The sequence below is a fragment of the Rattus norvegicus genome, chromosome 10 (assembly GCF_036323735.1).
Source record: "Rattus norvegicus strain BN/NHsdMcwi chromosome 10, GRCr8, whole genome shotgun sequence".
Taxonomy (NCBI): Eukaryota; Metazoa; Chordata; class Mammalia; order Rodentia; family Muridae; genus Rattus; species Rattus norvegicus.
This window is the reverse complement of record NC_086028.1, coordinates 86,311,127-86,329,525: the sequence shown is the minus strand read 5'-3', so window position 1 is coordinate 86,329,525 and position 18,399 is coordinate 86,311,127. Positions and strand designations below refer to the sequence as shown.

At 48.6% G+C, this 18,399-nt stretch overlaps 1 protein-coding gene across 4 annotated transcripts in view; it reads left to right on the top strand.

The window, feature by feature from the left end:
* Positions 1 to 17,998, top strand: part of Stat3 (signal transducer and activator of transcription 3) — a 51,986-nt gene extending 33,988 nt beyond the window's left edge. The window contains exons 9-24 of one of the 4 annotated variants that reach the window (XM_006247257.5): positions 71 to 229; positions 317 to 409; positions 920 to 979; positions 6,349 to 6,378; positions 6,471 to 6,564; positions 6,686 to 6,733; positions 8,668 to 8,751; positions 9,710 to 9,808; positions 9,926 to 10,061; positions 10,644 to 10,696; positions 10,931 to 11,025; positions 11,114 to 11,253; positions 11,639 to 11,848; positions 14,890 to 14,932; positions 15,224 to 15,336; positions 16,028 to 17,998. In XM_006247257.5, the coding sequence (XP_006247319.1) occupies positions 71 to 229; positions 317 to 409; positions 920 to 979; positions 6,349 to 6,378; positions 6,471 to 6,564; positions 6,686 to 6,733; positions 8,668 to 8,751; positions 9,710 to 9,808; positions 9,926 to 10,061; positions 10,644 to 10,696; positions 10,931 to 11,025; positions 11,114 to 11,253; positions 11,639 to 11,848; positions 14,890 to 14,932; positions 15,224 to 15,336; positions 16,028 to 16,083 (1,513 nt within the window). In that variant the 3' untranslated portion in view covers positions 16,084 to 17,998. 4 annotated transcript variants of the gene reach the window in all.
* The last annotated feature ends 401 nt before the right edge of the window (positions 17,999 to 18,399 follow it).

Below are 18,399 nucleotides of genomic sequence, written 5' to 3'. Positions count from 1 at the left end.
TAAGGTCTCCTGAGGGCTGGGGTCACCGCTAGGCAACGGAGGTGACTGGGAACTACTTTCATTTTGGCAGGATAACTTCATTAGCAGAATCTCAACTTCAGACCCGCCAACAAATTAAGAAACTGGAGGAGCTGCAGCAGAAAGTGTCCTACAAGGGGGACCCTATTGTGCAGCACCGGCCAATGCTGGAGGAGAGGATCGTGGATCTGTTCAGAAACTTAATGAAGAGGTAACTTTAAAAAGCTGATGTTCCGAAGTAAGGAACAGGCAGAACCGGTCGCCCCAGCATCTGAGACGCCATCCCATTCCCTTCCAGTGCCTTCGTGGTGGAGCGGCAGCCCTGTATGCCCATGCACCCGGACCGGCCCTTAGTCATCAAGACTGGTGTCCAGTTTACCACAAAAGTCAGGTGGGCCTCTCCTTACGCTCTCGGTGGAGTTTTGATTGATGTACAGTTCTCTTCCTTGGGGATTTTAAGGGAAGGAAGGTTCAGTGGTGCCATAGCTGAGGGGCCCCACTGGGTGAGTGCTGGGGCCCACTCCTCATCGTGAGTCTCAGTGCGGTTCACGTCCTTAGGCATCTCAGAACTTTCTGGCTAAAGGGTCAGTGCTCAGCTCTAATATCAACGATAACCCTGTGTGGAAGTGGAATTTGGGGTTGTAAATATTTTTTTTTCTTTTCATCTAGACAGGACTCTTTGTAGCCCTGGCTAGCCTGGGACTCTGTAGACCAGGCTTGCTTGAACTCAGAGAGCCATCTGCCTCTGCCTCCCCAGTTCTGGGATTAAAGGTGTGCACCGCCATGCTCAGCAATGTATTTACTTCTTAGGACCTGAAGTATTAGGGGTTTTACATTTTTTTTAAACAAGAGATCATGGTACGAAGCCTACTAACTTTCTTTGTCTATATGTTTTTAATAGGTTGCTGGTCAAATTTCCTGAGTTGAATTATCAGCTTAAAATTAAAGTGTGCATTGATAAGTAAGTATTCTTTCTATATAAAATTTCTTATTATTTAAAAGCAACTTTTAAATTTATGCTTTGCTCATGCACTTCCCTCCCTCCCCCCAAGTATATCCAGATCCTCTACTGCTCTACCCTCCCAACTTTAAGTTCTTTCTCAAAAAAAAAAAAAAAAAAAAAAAAAAAGGACCAGAACCCTAATACAACAAAATCCCCAAAAGTTTGAAAACAAAATACAGGGGTTGGGGGATTTAGCTCAGTGGTAGAGCGCTTGCCTAGGAAGTGCAAGGCCCTGGGTTCGGTCCCCAGCTCCGGAAAAAAAGAACCAAAAAAAAAAAAAAACAAACAACACCCAAAAAGAAAACAAACAAACAAACAAACAAAACGGAACTAAAACAAACCACCAAACTGTAACTAAGTAGATCGTGCACCACAGACTTGTTGGTCAACTGTCCTGCACACGAGACCCGCACGGCGTGGTTGGTTAACCAGTGCTGTTCCAAGAGAGGGACCTTGCTCTTCCCCTCCCAGCAGTCCCACTGTTAGTCTTCTACTATAGCGGCTGGGTTTATATTCATTCATCTTTCTAATGTAACAAAATAAAATATGACAAGGCAAAACAAAGACTATCACATCCGAGTTGGATGAAGCAAACCGACAGAAGGGAAACAATCTGAGAGAAGACATAATAGTCAGAGTCCCCCTTGTTTGCACCTCAGGAATCCCATGAGAACACTGCAGTGGAAGCCACAATATTAGCAAGGAGGCCTTGCGCAGCCCCGCGCAGCTCTGTACACGCTGCTGCCGTCTCTGAGTTCAGAGGAGCTTTGCTGGTGGTGATAGAGGGCCTGTGTCTTTGGTGTCCTCTAACCCCTCTGGCTTACACTCTTTCTGCTTCCTGTTCCTTGGCATTCCCTGAGCTCTGAGGGCAGGGATTTGATGGAAACATCCCATTTAGGGATGAGCATTCCAAGGTCTTCCTCTGCGTGATGTCTGGCTGTGGGTGTCTCTATTTCTTCCCATCTCCTGCAGAACTCTTGATTAAGGCAGAACAAAGCACTGATCTAGGAGTGTACCAGAATATCGTTAGGAGTCATTTTATCATTTTTTCTTTTTCCTTTCCATTCCTTTTTCTTTCTCTTTTTTAGATCAGTATTATTTAGTTTTGCCCTAGGTCCTTGGGCTGTCTAGTCTCTGGTTCTTGGTCACCCAAGCCTTGTTGGGTATGAGTTTCATCTCATGGAGTGATTCTTAAGACTCACCCTTGTCGGTCACTTCCACAGTGTGGTGCCGCCATTGCCCTAGCATATCCTGCAGGTGGTACACTAATATACATAGAGGGTTTGGGGCTGGCTTGGTGTTCATACGTCTCTTTTGATAACATGTAGAGTACCTTCCTGTAACAGAGACTCTGGCATACAGTGGGAGGCTCTGTGTAGGCACCAGCTCGACGTGTCCATGTTCAGTGAGTTGTCTAGCTGTTGTCTTCAACAATGGGGCCTTGCTGTCAGCGTGGAAAGCAGCCTATAGTCTTGACAACAGCATGGGTTGTTAGGGATTCCCTTTGGCCAACAATTCAATTATATGTAAGCCAAACCCAGTACTAGAAGCTTCATTTGGTGACAAGTGATGGCCAGTTGGGATCCTGATTCTCTCCCATTATTTGGTGATTTAATTTAATCACTTCATATATATTTGTTTTAGAGGTTTCTACTGTACTAGATTTCCATACTACCCCACAGATTTCCATGCTACCCCACAGATGCGCCATAATTTTTGCTGTCTCCCTTTGTTCCCTTCCACCCCCAGCTCTCCAACCCCTCTGCTTCCCCATTTGTTCTTCCAATTCAGACCCCTCATCCATCCATAGATCCATTCTATTTCTTTTTCCTAATCAGATCTGTTCGTTCCCTACAGTCCCTTACTCTCTATCTGCCCTCTGTGGATGTAGCTTGCTTATCATTGACTTGACAGCTAATATCCACACATAAGTGAGTACACGCCAATTTTGTCCTTCTGGGTCTGGGTCACCTCACTCAGGAGGATTTTTTTTTCTAGTTCCATCCATTTACCTGCAAATTTCATGGTTTTATTTATGTATTTATTTATTTATTTTTTTTTATTTTATTTTTTTCGGAGCTGGGGACCGAACCCAGGTTATTTATTTTTTAATGGCCGAGTAATACTCTGTATGTAAATGAACCACATGTTCTTTATCCACTCTTTTGTTGAGGGACTTCTGGGTTGTTTCCAGTTCTGGTTAGTCTGAAGAGAACAGCAGTGAACGTGATTGGGCAAGTGTCTGTCTGTGTGGTCGGATGAAGCATCCTTTGGGTGTGTGCCCAAGAGTGGTACAACTGGCTCTCGAGGTAGCTTGATTCCCGTCTTCCTGAGGAGTGGCCATTCTGATTTCCATAGTTGCTGTGCGAGCTTGCACTCCCAGCAGCAATCTGAGATGGTTTCCCCAGCTCCACATCCTCGACAGCACGAGCTGTCACTTGTGTTCATCTTAATATTCTGATAGGCATAAGATAGACTCTCAAAGTAGTTTTGATTTGCGTTTCCCTAATGGCTGAGGGTGTTGGACATTTCTTTGTTTCTCAGCCACTTGGGTTTCCTCTATTAGGAATTTTCTGTTTAGATTTGGACCCTATTTTTAGTCGGATTTTTATTTTCTTGATGGGATGGAGAAGCAAGAACTTTGACAGACATTGACTTTAGAGATGTCTCCGTCCAGGGATCTTTTTGTGAACAACTGTGTTCAAAAACCTTGCAAAACCTTGCCAATTTGCCTCAAGCATTGAAAATAAAAAAGCTTGAGTGTATACGGCTCAGTGTTGCACAGGCCCTGGGTCCAACCCCCATACTGAAGAATAAAAGCTGTAGATGAATCACGTTTGCCGTGTTGTACCCCAGTTCAAGAGGCAAGCAAAGACAGCAGGGTGATGTGTACGAGAGTGTGTGTGTGTGTGTGTGAGTGTGTCTGTGTGCATGTGTGTGCATGTGTGTCTATGTGAGTGCATGTGTAAATGTGTGAGTATAGACCAGACGTTGATATGAATTGTCTTCCTCTATGACTTATTTTTTGACACAAGGGCTCTGACTGAAGCAGAGCCCAGGCTGGCAGCATCACTGTCTCTGTAGCCCCCCAGCACAGGTGTCACAGACACTCACCGCTGTACCCAGATCTCATGGAATGGCCGGGGACCTAAGCTGGTGTTCTCGGGCTTGTGCAGCAAGCACTTAACCCATCCATCCGCTTCCGCACCCCTGTATTCGTTCCCTAATGTCTGGTTCAGTGGTGTCGGACGGTCACACTGCTGTACAGCAGCTCTGAAGACGCAGTCACTTTATGGACCTGAGGGATCGTCCTGACTGAACAGTACTCCTCCTCCCTTCCTCTGTTAGGCATGGGTACAGAGGGCTGCCCTGCCAGATGCTAAGACGCATCCAGAGTTCCAGCTGTGAAAGGAAAGTGGAACTGGGGCAAGAGTGTGTCGATTGAAAACAGACCGGAGTGGGTTGGGGATTTAGCTCAGTGGGAGAGCGCTTGCCTAGCAAGCACGAGGCCCTGGGTTCGGTCCCCAGCTCTGAAAAAAAAGAAAAGAAAAGAAAAGAAAAAAAAAAAACCAGACCAGAGGTTAAGATAAGAGATCAATACAATGTATACTGTGCACAAGCAAAAGGAAAGGAATTATTGATGGTTGTAACATAGAATAAATCTTCAATGTAGTTATGTTGAATGAAGGAAACCAGGTCTCCTCCCCACAAAAGAGTGTGTATTTTATGTTTCCATGTATATATTTGTAAAATGGCAAACAAATCTGTAGTAAGAGAACACAGTAATGCTCATCTGGGGCCAGGAAGGGGTGGAGTATGGGGTTGGTTGCAGTACAGATGAGTTTAGGGACACTTTGGGGTGGTAAGTGTGTTCTGGATTGTGCTGATGGTTTGTTTCATAGGTGTGCATAGCATTTAACTAGAAACCAGCTTCATACGGCTGAACATTTTAGATTGTACAATTTTTTGATTATGGATTATAGATAAAAACTTGAAAAGGGGAATATAAAAAAGAGAAGTACAGAGCTGGAGAGATGGCTCAGCGGTTAAGAGCACTGACTGCTCTTCCAAAGGTCCTGAGTTCAAATCCAGAAACCACATGGTGGCTCACAACCATCTGTAATGGGATCCGATGCCCTCTTCTGGTGTGTGTGAAGAAAGCAAGAATATATCATATACATAAAATAAATCTTTTTTTTTTTTAAAGAGAGAAATACAATTCAGACACAAGGGAAAACTTTCTGATAATTAGTTTGAAAATATAATATGTGGAAGAAGAACTGGTTAGAAGTTGATAATCCTCTTCCACAAACCCACCAAAATACACTCTTTGTAGGTAAATATATAGCAATGGAAAATAGATTTTACTTATTTTTATCTTGAGAGAGAGTCTTACTATATAACCCTGACTAGCCTTGAACTTACAGTGATCCATCTGCTTCTGCCTCCCCAGTGCTAGGATTAAAGGTATTTGCCACCATGCCTGGCTGAGAACTTGTAAAATAGTATTCTGAAATAAGAGAAAGACAGAAACATCATAATATAAAAAGATGGCCTAGTCAGAGACAGAGGCAGCGGTGGTCACATGGGGATAGTATCTCCAGCTGTGTCGTGGGAGGTGGTGTCAGTTTTCGGTAACAACATACCTTTATGGAAAACCCAGCGTGGCTCAGATAATAAGGAAATTCACAACCTGTGTAACTGGAAATGCAGTTGGGGCAAGTACCTAAGGACGAGGCCAGTGACTCACAGGTGTCTTCAGGAACCCAGGATCTTCCGTGCCGTCCTTACCGTGTCACCTGCAGACAGGGCCCCTTCCAGGGTGTTCCATGGCTGTGGACAGAAGAGCAGCCTAGGACATTGCCTTCTTGGTCTGATTGAGACAAGGCAGACCAGCTGGGAGCAGGCCTTCAATCCCATGGCACCAGGAGGCAGAAGCAGGTGATCTGCATTCAGATCTGCACAACAAGTTCCAGGACAGTCAGGAGGGCTACACGCAGAGCCCTGGCTCAGAAAGCCAACAAAGCAGATGGGGCAGACCCCATCTTCACCTCTCCCGTGCCTTCCTCTGTTCTGATGAATGTAGCGAGCAGGGCTTCCGGGGGTAGTGGGCTCTGCTTCCCCCGCTGAGCAGAGTGAAGGGAGAGACGAGGTAGCCCCGCTGACTGCTGCTTAAGGACTTACAGAGGTTTGTTTCGAACCTAAAATGTAGTTGAACATCTGAAAGCATTTCCCACCAGAGGATGTTGACAGGTGGTCCGAGTAGGTTCTGGAGAGAAAGGGTCTATAACTTCAGGTTTATTAACACCCGGCTGTCTTCTTTACAGGGACTCTGGGGATGTTGCTGCCCTCAGAGGGTGAGTTCAGCCACCTTTTGTTCTCTTTCATCCATCTTTATCCTCTGGCTACTCAGCGCTCACTCAATGTTGTTTTTCCTCCCGTGATTCAGGTCTCGGAAATTTAACATTCTGGGCACGAACACAAAGGTGATGAACATGGAGGAGTCCAACAACGGCAGCCTGTCTGCAGAGTTCAAGCACCTGGTCAGTCAGTCCTCCGAGGGAGGAGAGAGGGCAAGAGGCCTCTCACCGGACAAGCGGTATAGGGAGAGCCTGGCACAGCCTCAAGTGATAACTTGCTTTTTTTCTCTTTCCTTTCTTCCAGACCCTGAGGGAGCAGAGATGTGGGAATGGGGGCCGTGCCAATTGTGATGTAAGTTTTGTTCAGGCTAAAAGCTAACTGCGAGTGTTTTCTTTGAGGAAGAAAAACATTCTCTCTCTCTCTCTCTCTCTCTCTCTCTCTCTCTCTCTCTCTCTCCCTCTCCCTCTCCCCCCTTCCCCCCCATAGAATTAAAGACCAACCCACTATTTCAGCTGTTTGTCATTTAGAAAAGTCAATTGCTCTCTGGGCCACTGTGACAAGCTCAGAAGTCACAGTGCTGTGGAGTTTTCTAGCGAGGAGCCTTTCCCTGAGTGTTGGCTCCCCTTCAGCAGTGGGAAGTCCCTCACTGAGCTGTTACCCACACCCATTTGGTAGAAAAGAAGTTTCCACATTGCCGGGGGCTTCCCAAAGTCCCTTGCCACCACCTGCCAGCTGGCTCCATTTTTCAGTGCCTGGTGAGACAAAAGGCATCAAGTTAGCAAGTCAGAGTGAAACAACAGCAAAAACCCCCAGCACTCAGGAGCTGAGGCAGGAGGATTATGAGTTTGAGATTATTCTGTCAATCAGCACATATATGTAAAAGAACTGGAATTTCCTTCCTGAGAGTCCATCAGTGATTCATGTACATACAGGTGGCTGCAGTGAAGGCTGCCACGCTCACTTTGGAAAGCGACTTAACATAAAAATGAGCACGCCCTGTAAACCAGCAGCTCCAGTCTCAGGGATTTACAGTAGAAAAAGCTTTGCATAGGTGAACCAGGGACAGATAACACAATCACAGCCACTGGTCACTCTTGACATAGCCCAGATCCATCAGCACTCAGATCATGGGCTGTGCTGTAGGCACAGTGGACTACTCTACAGCTCTGAAAGAATTGGGAGCTGCACAGGACCTCACACCCTCGTCAAACTGAGGGGCTTGGGTTGGTGTCAGGAGCAGGAGCGTCCTGAGAGTTCACCATGTGAAACACACGCTTGGACAGACAACCATGAACACAGTTAGGAGGAGCTGGGAAACAACAGAGACATAAAGACACAGGAAACTGCAAGAGAAGGGGAAATTAGTTCACCTGGGGAATCTCAGTGGTGACGGCTTGTCCTTAAACCAGATGGTAGCACTAGGATGTAGCCCAGTATTGGGGTGCACTTAGCATGCATGAGGCCCTGAGTTTGCTCCCTAGTTCATGATAAAAGGAAGGAGGGAGAGAGAAAAGAAGAAACTTAAGAAGCCTTCTTTACCCCTTCCAACCCTCCTTCCCACCCTCCCTCCTCCCTCCTTCCTCCTTCCCACCTTCCCTCCTTCTCTTCCTTCTCTCCCTCCTCCCTCCTCCCTCCTCCCTCCCTTCTTCCTCCCTCCCTCCTTTCCTCCTTTGCTTTTCCCTCCTTCCTCCCTCCCTCTTAAGTTATCCTCCCTTCCTTTTTCCTCCCTCCCTCCCTCCTCCCTCCCTTCCTCCCTCCCTCCTTCCCTCCCTCCCTCTTAACTCATCCTCCCGTCCTTTCCTTTCTTCTTTCCTTTCCTTCCTTTCTTTGTGTCTGTGTTTGTGTATGGTTGTGCATGTGCCATGGAGTGAATGTGGAGGTCAAAGGACCACTTGCCAGACTGGTTTTTCCTTCCACCAGATGGGTCACAGGGATCAGGCTCAGGTTGGCAGGCAGATGCCCTTGCCCACTGAGCCATCTTGCTGACCCCCAAATAAGGAAGTAAGCTGGGTGGCTTATCCTTGGATGTTCATTGCTTTGTTATTCTTTGTGCCTTGAATCTGTATTATAAAATATAATGTATTGTGTAGTACATAATAGGAGATCAGGGTGAGGACCGTGTCCTTGAGGGTCTTTGTGTGGAAGAAAAAAGGCAAAGTTGTATTCCGGGCATTGTCTTCCGCCACCTTTTTAGTGTTCCGAGGCCCTCATTTATTATGTCTTATGTCTGTTGCCGGCACGAGAACTCAGTGCCATTCTCTGAAGAGACCTTGCTGTTGTTGTAGGCCTCCTTGATTGTCACTGAGGAGCTGCACCTGATCACCTTTGAGACAGAGGTGTACCACCAAGGTCTCAAGATCGACCTAGAGGTAAGGCCTTCACAGAACCGACAGCTCAAGTGCTGGGGTGTATGTGCAGTGACGCCAGGGCAAAAATGCCTGCTGGGGTGGTGGCCGTCTGCCCAGCCTGGGTTTACTTCTCATTATCTATTTCTGAAAAGTCCCTGAGAGCAGCCACCCCCTGCCCCCAGGAGTGAAGTCTTGCTTGAGTACCTGTTATGAGGGTCTATGTTACTGATTGTTTAGAATCCATTCGATGAAGCTTAGGCAAGTAATAGGCCTTAGTAGCCGCCATTTAGATTTTGTTTTCTAGCCTTTCTTTTCTTTTCATTCGTTATTTCTTCCTTCCTTCTTTCCTTCCTTTCTTTCTTCTTCTTCCTTCCTTTCTTTTTAAAAGATTTATTTTATGTATATGACTACACTGTAGCTGTCCTCAGATACACCAGAAGAGGGCATCAGATCTCATTACAGATGGGTGTGAGCCACCATGTGGTTGCTGGGATTTGAACTCATGACCTCTGGAAGAGCAGTCAGTGCTCTTAACCACTGAGCCATCTCTCCAGCCCCCTGTTTTCCATCGTTCTTGATTTTATTAAGTTAGATGTGGAAAAGCAGACATCCTTTGATTTCTCACCTCAGTTTCATAGAAAGATGCCGATTGTTTGAATTTTGGAGGTTGCCTGGCGGGTCCGTCTCTGGAGACTCGGGGCTGAGGGCCTGAGCTAGCCTTAGGTTTGGGTTAGTGTTAGTTCAGGGCCTGACTTTGAACAAGTGACATTTTGTAAGTCACTGATTATGTTCAGAGGTCAGTCCAGATGCAGACTGGTCTTTCTCCTCTTGGTGTTCTCGCTCCGTCTGCACTGGGCATCAGGGTGGCCATGGCATGACTTTTAATTCTAACCTACTGAGATACAGGTGACGAGGGTTGGGAGCCGCGAGAGACCAGCTGTCCCATTAAGTCACTCCCCGCCTGTCCCATACTCTACAGACCCACTCCTTGCCAGTCGTGGTGATCTCCAACATCTGTCAGATGCCTAATGCTTGGGCATCAATCCTGTGGTATAACATGCTGACCAATAACCCCAAGGTGAGTCCCCCGCCCCACACCCTCTCCGAAATCCCTGAGCCTTGCGGCTTCTCTGCCCCCGGTGCAGGTCGTCAGCTTTGCTCTCACCCACATGAACAAATGTGTTCTTCTCACTAGAACGTGAACTTCTTCACTAAGCCTCCGATTGGAACCTGGGACCAAGTGGCCGAGGTGCTGAGCTGGCAGTTCTCGTCCACCACCAAGCGAGGGCTGAGCATCGAGCAGCTGACCACGCTGGCCGAGAAGCTCTTAGGTGGGATTTGACAGCCTCAGACATGTCTGGCCTGGGGGTGGCCATTCAGACAGTGTTTCCCAGTGTCCGGCTAGGGCAAGGCGCTATGTCAGGGCCAGGTTGGGAGTCTGGACATGGAGGAGAGTGGGTTTTTTGTTTTTTGTTTTTTGTTTTTTTTTTTTTTTTTGCCTTCGAAGGCACTGTTCTCTTACCTGAGGAGGTATTTTAAGTGTGTTTAAGTGTGTTTGACATTCCTTGCCCATTTCTTTAAGAAGCCATAGGCACTAGTTTAAATTTTGTCTTCTCTCTAAAAAAAAGTCTAGACCAAAAGCAGCTTTGACCTGCATTGCCAGCAAATACAGCCTTGTAACCCTGGCTGTCAACCTTGTCACTGTGTTGCCAGGTCACACACGACAAGGACGAGCAGGGGCCCAACAGGACATCTGGGCTAGCCTAGTCCAGGACTCAGGTGTCGGCCGTGGGTGTGCATGGGTATCTGTGAGCGCACACAACCCACAGCCTGCAAATACGTGGCGATGTTTGAAAATCCTGCCGAGAAACAATGTTGATCAAGGCTGAAATTCTGGTTGTTTTCTCTTCCAGGGCCTGGTGTGAACTACTCAGGGTGTCAGATCACATGGGCTAAGTTTTGCAAAGTAAGTGATCTCGTTGATTCCCTCGGTTAGGAGGCAGTTGTTGGGTGCTTATTTGTAAGGTGGTTGTGGGGCCATGACTGTGCAAACCTGGGACCTCTTTCTCCAGCAGCCATTAGGAGCTGCCTGAGGACAGAGGAACCTGAGGGTTTCGGCAGCGGAGTAAGAAGGCTCTGGCAGGAAAGGCCTGGGATGAATGGTGACAGACTTAACTTTCCCATTATCCTGTTTCCCCAGGAAAACATGGCCGGCAAGGGCTTCTCGTTCTGGGTCTGGCTAGACAATATCATCGACCTTGTGAAAAAGTATATCTTGGCCCTTTGGAATGAAGGGTAAGGTTGAACCCTGCAGTGTCAGCTGCACTGTGTCCCCAAGTTACCTGCTCCCAGCAAGCCTGTGATTGGTTTTCCTTGGCTGCAGGTACATCATGGGTTTCATCAGCAAGGAGCGGGAGAGGGCCATCCTAAGCACAAAGCCCCCGGGCACCTTCCTGCTGCGGTTCAGTGAGAGCAGCAAGGAAGGAGGGGTCACTTTCACTTGGGTGGAAAAGGACATCAGTGGTAAGAACACTCACCTGCTCCTCTTGTCTCACTTGCTCCACCTGGTGGCCACTGGCTGCACCTGGCTGCTCCATGTTCTGTGTCCTGCTGCCCCCTGGAGGGCAGAGCGGGCCTGTGCCTCTTTCTGAAGGGGCTGCCTGCCAATTTGTTCTGTTCACTCGTTTGGCTAATATTTGTGTAGAAAAGTGTGATTTAAATCTTACTTCTGTGTTCCGTTTCCTGCCTACCCCGTTAACACATCTGAGGCAAGTGTTTTGCCTGTGAGCCAGCTGGATCTCTAAAAACCAGCCTGAATATTGCCACAGTTCCAAGTCACTGGGTGTAGGGCATTCAGAGTCTCCAGCACTAGACTAGCATAATCTCTCCTTCCCATGTTCCCTGACAGGCAAGACCCAGATCCAGTCTGTAGAACCATATACCAAGCAGCAGCTGAACAACATGTCATTTGCTGAAATCATCATGGGCTATAAGATCATGGACGCTACCAACATCCTGGTATCCCCACTGGTCTACCTCTACCCTGACATTCCCAAGGAGGAGGCATTCGGAAAGTATTGTCGCCCCGAGAGCCAGGAGCACCCTGAAGCTGACCCAGGTAGTTGTTGACTTTCCATGGTTCTGCCTTCCTTCTTAGGGAAAAAGTGTAGATCCTTGGATGAGAGACAAGGACATGGCTGGGTATCTTATGGGAGCGGGGACTGGTGATTCCTTCCTATGGGAAAGAGCGGTTTATCGGGTGCCTTGGCAGGGCGACTGACTCAAGATTCAAGAGGACAGAATCCGGTCTCATTGGGAGCTTGGAAATCTAAAGACGAAAATAGTCTCTCTCTCTCTCTCTCTCTCTCTCTCTCTCTCTCTCTCTCTCCCTTTCTCTCCCTTTCTCTCTCTCTCTCTCTCTTTCTCTCTCTCTCTCCCTTTCTCTCTCTCTCTCTCTCTCTCTCTCTCTCTCTCTCTCTCACACACACACACACACACACACACACACACACACACACACACACCTTGAAACACTAGGAAGAGAGAATGAGGACAGGTCTCCTCTCTGGTGCTTCTTACACAGTGGATTCCAGAAGACCTGAGACAAGATTTGAGCCCAGCATGCTTTGCTGTCCTGATTAGCGGTGCCAGGAGTCTGAAGGGAGGCTTTCTGGGGCAGTGGCTGTGGGCAGCCTGGGCAGAGCTGACAGCAGGGTGGGTGGGGTTGTTGATGTTCAGGAGAGAATGACTGGAGGGAATGTACAGCTGCTGAAAGAAGACGCATTTACTATGTGGGGGTGTGCGTGGCTGTAAACCAGCATTTCTGAGCCTTTCACGGGGTGGGGGCACCTAAGACTATAGGAAAACACAGATATTTCCATTATGACTCATGTAACTGTAGCAAGATTACAGTTATGAAGTATCAATGAAAATAATTTTATGGTTGGGGATCACCACAAGATGAGGAACTGTATTTAAGAGTCGTAGCACTAGGAAGGTTGAGAACTGAAGGTATAAATTATGCAAAAAAAAAAAAAAAGAAGAAGAAGTCACGTGGTGTTAAGTCTGTGGTGTCTGGGGCTGTCCCCAGCATAAAGAGTCAGAGCTGTCGGGTCTGAAGTCATTTCAAACTTGCTGCATTGACTCTGCCTCTGGCCTCATTGCTGGTGAGGACTTGGTTGTCTGCGACTTTTGTTGATCATTGCCTGTGTCAGGCTCTGAGGTACCATGTGTGCGCTGGCCTCCTCCCCCTGGCATTTCTTCACACACCTGCTTTGGTTCACATAGCACCTGTGCACAGCTCCCCCTGGCTGTCCGCCATTCTTGGAAGAGTCGTTCTTGTTGACGGTTACTTTCCTTTCCTTTTGCTCTGATGTTGAGTTCTAGTCGTTCTGTGGAGGAGTTCAGCTCTCACTTCCTGTCTGTCCCTTATCTCTGCTTCCACCTTGCCTTCAGTTGGAAGATCTGTTTATCAGTCCCTCTCATGCTAGTCTTTGTTCTTTTAACAGAGGACTTTGAAGTCCAAGCGCTGATCCTTTTGACTACTTTTGGTTTCAAGATCCAGGCCCCTGGTCCGAGGCATCCACCTCCATCACCGACCCTGGTGTAGGCTGCCCAGAGACATTCCTCAGGGGCACGGCCCTGGGTGTGAGAAAGGAAACCTGATGTAGTGTGCTCGCCTGTGAGCATAAAGAGAGTGCACTGAGGGCTCAAGGAACTGACAGAGGAAGGGTAGGAGGGTCAGATGAACCCCATAGGGAGGTGAGCCTGTGATGACCCCCTCCTCTGCCTCCGCCACAGGAGTATTATGGTATGAACCTCACCCAGAGCCTCTTCCTGGGTTTTCCTTATCTGCCAAGACTCCATACCTGTGTTTCTCTTAGGGATTTTGAGCAAGTTCCCCAGACAGGAGCAGGCCATTTCTCCACTCTTCTCTCTGTGTCCCGCGTCCCACATTCCTACCTGGGGTCAAAGTATATTTCTTAGCTCTCTTGGTCATTGGAGAGTGAAATTCTTCTCTCGCCCTCTCTCTAATTTAGTGTGTGTGTGTGTGTGTGTGTGTGTGTGTGTGTGTGTGTGTGTGTGTGTGTGTGGTGTGTCTTGTGTCTTTGTTGGAGGATCTCAAGAGTGTCAGCTCTCTCCTTCTACCATGAAGTCCCTGGGGACAGAGCTCAGGTCATCAGACTTGGTGACAGATGACTTTATTACTAAGCCATCTCCCTGGTCCCCTCTGCCTCTCAAGGGTGACAGTTCTCACCCTAGAGACCAGAGGGTCTCAAGGCCAGAGCGGTTGGGTTTGTAGACAGCACAGTTGCCTCAGTAACTCCTTTGGTTCTGTGCTGAGTTAACCTGTTTCTTGGCCACAACTGAGCATGGGTTTTCATCTAGGACGACTTTCTGATGGCTTCTCCCAGGGGTTTGTCAGCCCCAGTGCTATGTCTGTGCTTTTCTTAGTCTACCCACATGGCCCCAGGCCTGCTGTGCACTTTGTTAACTGAACCCCCCAGGGCTTCATGCCAGTGTCCCCAGGGCTTCCTGATTTCTTGGCCTAACATTTCAGTCCTCACATTTCCAACATAAACGGCAGAGATGGAAGGCAGCCAGCCCTGTCTCTCCCGTCTCACACAGCAGAGAGAGGTGGTGCCTTGGCCAGGTTTCCCTTCTGTTGCGTATGTACTCGGACCTGGTGGTGTCCTGTCTTCCCAGTGGCTGGGATGTGTTTTCCTGCTTGGAAGTGGCCTTGGAGCCTCCAGCACTAACCCTAAACATTCAGTCCTGTTGGTGTCTGGGCTGGTCACCAAACAGGGAAGTCACTTCACAGGTATGACCAGGTCACAGGAGATGTCTCTAACACTACACAAGATGGTTGACTGTTCAGGCAGGGTGGGGAAGGATGCAGGGTACAGGTATAGGTGAGGCAGGTGTCTCTACAGAAGTCTTTGCAGCTCAGGAAATTCTAAGGAAGAGACAGAGCTTCAGACTGCAGGATTGGATATCAAGCAGCATCTGATGAGGGAGGAGAGCCTAAGAGGTAGATGGCAGTGTCTGGGCCATCTCTGTGTAAGGTTGGCTCAAGTCATCCAGGAGAGGCAGGGGGATTCCTCTTGCACGTTCTCAAAGCAAGTCACAATCAGTTAAAGCCCAGTTTCCTCTCTGCAGGTGCTGCCCCTTACCTGAAGACCAAGTTCATCTGTGTGACACCGTAAGTGGCTGCCCTTCCCAGTTTCACATTCATTTCTAGTGTCCTCAGTTGTCCCCAGGAATAGGGAGGACCTGGGGTGAGAGTTTCCCTTGAAGGGCTGGAAGCCCCTGGGCTTGTTTAGTGCTCAGAGTGACCTTGTGTGTTTAAAAAGCTTGAGGTTTTATTTTTTCTGTTGGAGACCAGAGTTTGATGGCTTGTGTGTGTGTGTTTGTTCTTTTTTTTTTTTTTTCCCCTTCCATTGTGTCTTGTCAACCTGGCCCTTCCCACTCCTGCCGTCCCCCTTTCCTACAGAACGACCTGCAGCAATACCATTGACCTGCCGATGTCCCCCCGCACTTTAGATTCATTGATGCAGTTTGGAAATAACGGGGAAGGCGCTGAGCCCTCAGCAGGAGGGCAGTTTGGTGAGTGTGGAGAGTGTACCCATTGACGCTTGCCTGTACAGAGCCAAAGGCTGCCATCCACACTGGTAGAAATACTGCTGTGGAGCGGGGTGTAGTGGTCCTGGCTCAAGGCAGAGGCAGACAGATCTGTGTGTTCCGAGGCCAGCCTAGCCTATAAAGTGAGTCCGGGACAGCCAGGGCTCTGTTACACAGAGAAAACTGCCACATTCTGCTATGGAAACGAGCCTCACACGTGTAATTTCCCAGTAGCCATAGTAAGATCAATAAAAAGTGGCAAGAACATACGTTAGGTACAGGCACACTTCACGTCAGCATCTGAGAAGTCACGGGGCTGTCCCCCCCCCCCCCCCATCTCAGTCTCCTCGACTGAATCTTTGAAATGTAGTGGTTTTGATACCTTGATTTAGGCTAGTCTCAAGCACTCAGTGGCTATGTGTGGCTAAGGCTACCACATCCAGGGCAGCCTCAGACCCCCTGAAGTAGAGAGTGTGGGCTGAGGTGGAGACTGAGCTCTTATGGAGGGCAAGACCCTGTAAGGGGCAGGAAGTCTGGCTTTTCTGCCCTTGTCCATGACTGAAGGAACAGGAGACTGGCTAATGGAGTTTCCTGAGCCCTGTCCGCTTACCCAGGGATGGGGCTTGTGAGTCGGCTTCAGTCGGGTGCTGAGCTGGTGTTCTTTGTGTCTCCACAGAGTCGCTCACGTTTGACATGGATCTGACCTCGGAGTGTGCTACCTCCCCGATGTGAGGAGCTGAAAGCGGAAACTGCAGAGTATGACTGAGACACCTGCCCCATGTTCCACCCCTTAAGCAGCCAAACTCCCAGATCATCTGAAACTCCCAACTTTGTGGTTCCAGATTTTTTCTTTAATCTCCTACTTCTGCTATCTTTGGGCAATCTGGGTACTTTTTAAAATAGAGAACTGAGTGAGCGTGGGTGATGCGCTCTTATGTGAGGAGGAGGGCACCTCTTGAGTCCGTGATGGCTGTGAAAGCAGAGGGCTGGGGGGGAGCGAAAGGAAACACCTATGTTCTGTCCGCCTGTCCTCCTGGTTTGTTGTTGGACAAGCGCCTCCTGGTGCCCATGGCATCCTGCTGCCCCTTTCTGTGAGCTGATACCCCAGGCTGGGGACTCCCGGCTCTGCACTTTCAACCTGGTTAATGTCCACATAGAAGCTAGGACTAAGCCTATAGGCTTCTCTTTAAATTAAAAAAAAAAATACTAAGAATTAAAGGGCAAAACACACTGAAACAGCATAGCCTTTCCATATCAAAGAAAACTCGGTTAACAGCCTTTTCGGTGCTTTAAGCTGTCTTTAGGCTGATCATTTATATAAACTCTGCAATGGTTTCAAATCAAATCTGTAAAAGACATCTGAGAACTGTGGTTCAAACACAAAGATTAGAGAGAACCTAGATATCCCAGACTCTTGTCATGAACTGGGTTTTGTTTACCCAGTATGCTTGTCTGTTGGAGGGGTGAGGTCGGCCAAGGGCACTGGAAAACCTTTGTCATACCCCCCTCCCCAGCCCAGACTCTGGACCCTGTTCCAGGGTCATCCTGCCCTGTGGGTGCCTTACTGGGCCTAGGGTCAACCTGGCTTCCTTTCCCACTTGACCTTGCTAGTGGTATGTCTCCTTCCCATGTCCAAAGGCCCCTGTCCTGCTTACATTGGGAATCCCTGTCTCAGAACCTTGTGTCGAGAGGGATTGCCTTAGAGGTTTGAACCTAACTCAGACTACAGGTCCTCAGCAAAGCTCAGGGAGTATGGTCCTTATTCTATGTGCTTGGTTCCCAGGGGTACCTGTAACCACAGGACAAAAGCTGACTGATAAAATCCAGGTCTGCCCTTCATGTGAGTGGCGTACTCCCGCCCCCCCCCCCCCGCCCCGAGAGTGCCGATTGTATGCTCCCCGTTGGGGCTCCTAGGTGAGGTGGGACAGAGTGCCTGCCCCTACTGTGGCCTTCCTGTCACCTGCTTGCCTCAGTCACTGAGCATACTTGAACACTGAGTGGTTCAAGGCAAGCCTCCCCTGATACAGGGGCATGGCTAGATTCAGTGACTCAAAGCCACCTTACTCAGCTGATCTGTCTGTGGAATTGTTTTTCTCCAGTTAACCAGTGTCTGAATTAAGGGCAGTGAGGACATTGTCTCCAAGACAAACTGCTTGCCTTGACCACCCCAGCCTTCTGCTTCGAGGCAGTCATTGCTCTCCCTTCCCTGGCCAGGTTCTTTAGTTACACAATAAGCTGAACTCATAAACTGAAAGGGTATTTAGGAAGGCAAGGCGTGGGCATGTTGATGGCTTCCAATCCTGGGGACCCAGGAACAAGGTGAGGGCTTCTCTGGGGCAGGTGTTGTACCTCAGGGGTTCTGGGAAGTCTGTATCTGGGTTAATCACCCATAGTGAGCCCTTGGAACGGCCCACTTCCCCTCCCCTTGGCCCCACTTGTCCCCAACCTCACCCAGCCATGCCTGCAGTTTGCTTGGCCTCCCAGTACAGTGGCTTTTATTCTGTCCTGGTCACTGCACTCAAATTCCAATGTATACTTTCTAGTGTAAAAATTTATATTATTGTGGGTTGTTTTATGTTGTTGTTTGTTTTTGTATATTGCTGTAACTACTTTAACATCCAGAAATAAAGATTATATAGGAACTGTCTGGCAGTGGGGACTGGTGGCTGGTGGGACCACCTTTGCCTAGCTTGTGCTTGGAAGAGACCTTCCATCCAGGCAGAGCTGGGCCAGGAGCACAGGAGAGTCAAGAGGGGGCATAGCAACCCAGCTCGGCTGAGGTTCTGTTTGCTTCTCATTCCTGAGGTGATGCAGCCCCCTGCCTCCATCTTATATCAGCTGTCACCCTCCAGAGGAGGTGACCCAGGAGCCAAGGGGTCATTGTCCAGCGGCAAGAAAGAGTGGCCTCCTCCCTCTGCTCTCCCAAAGTCACCGTGTTTGTTCTGGAGTCAGATAAGCTCCCTAGTGGAGGGCGGGCAGGCTGGGGTGTAGACCAAGGCCTCTCCTTCCACAGTTGGCCCATTATCACTTTCTTTACAGTTTCATCAG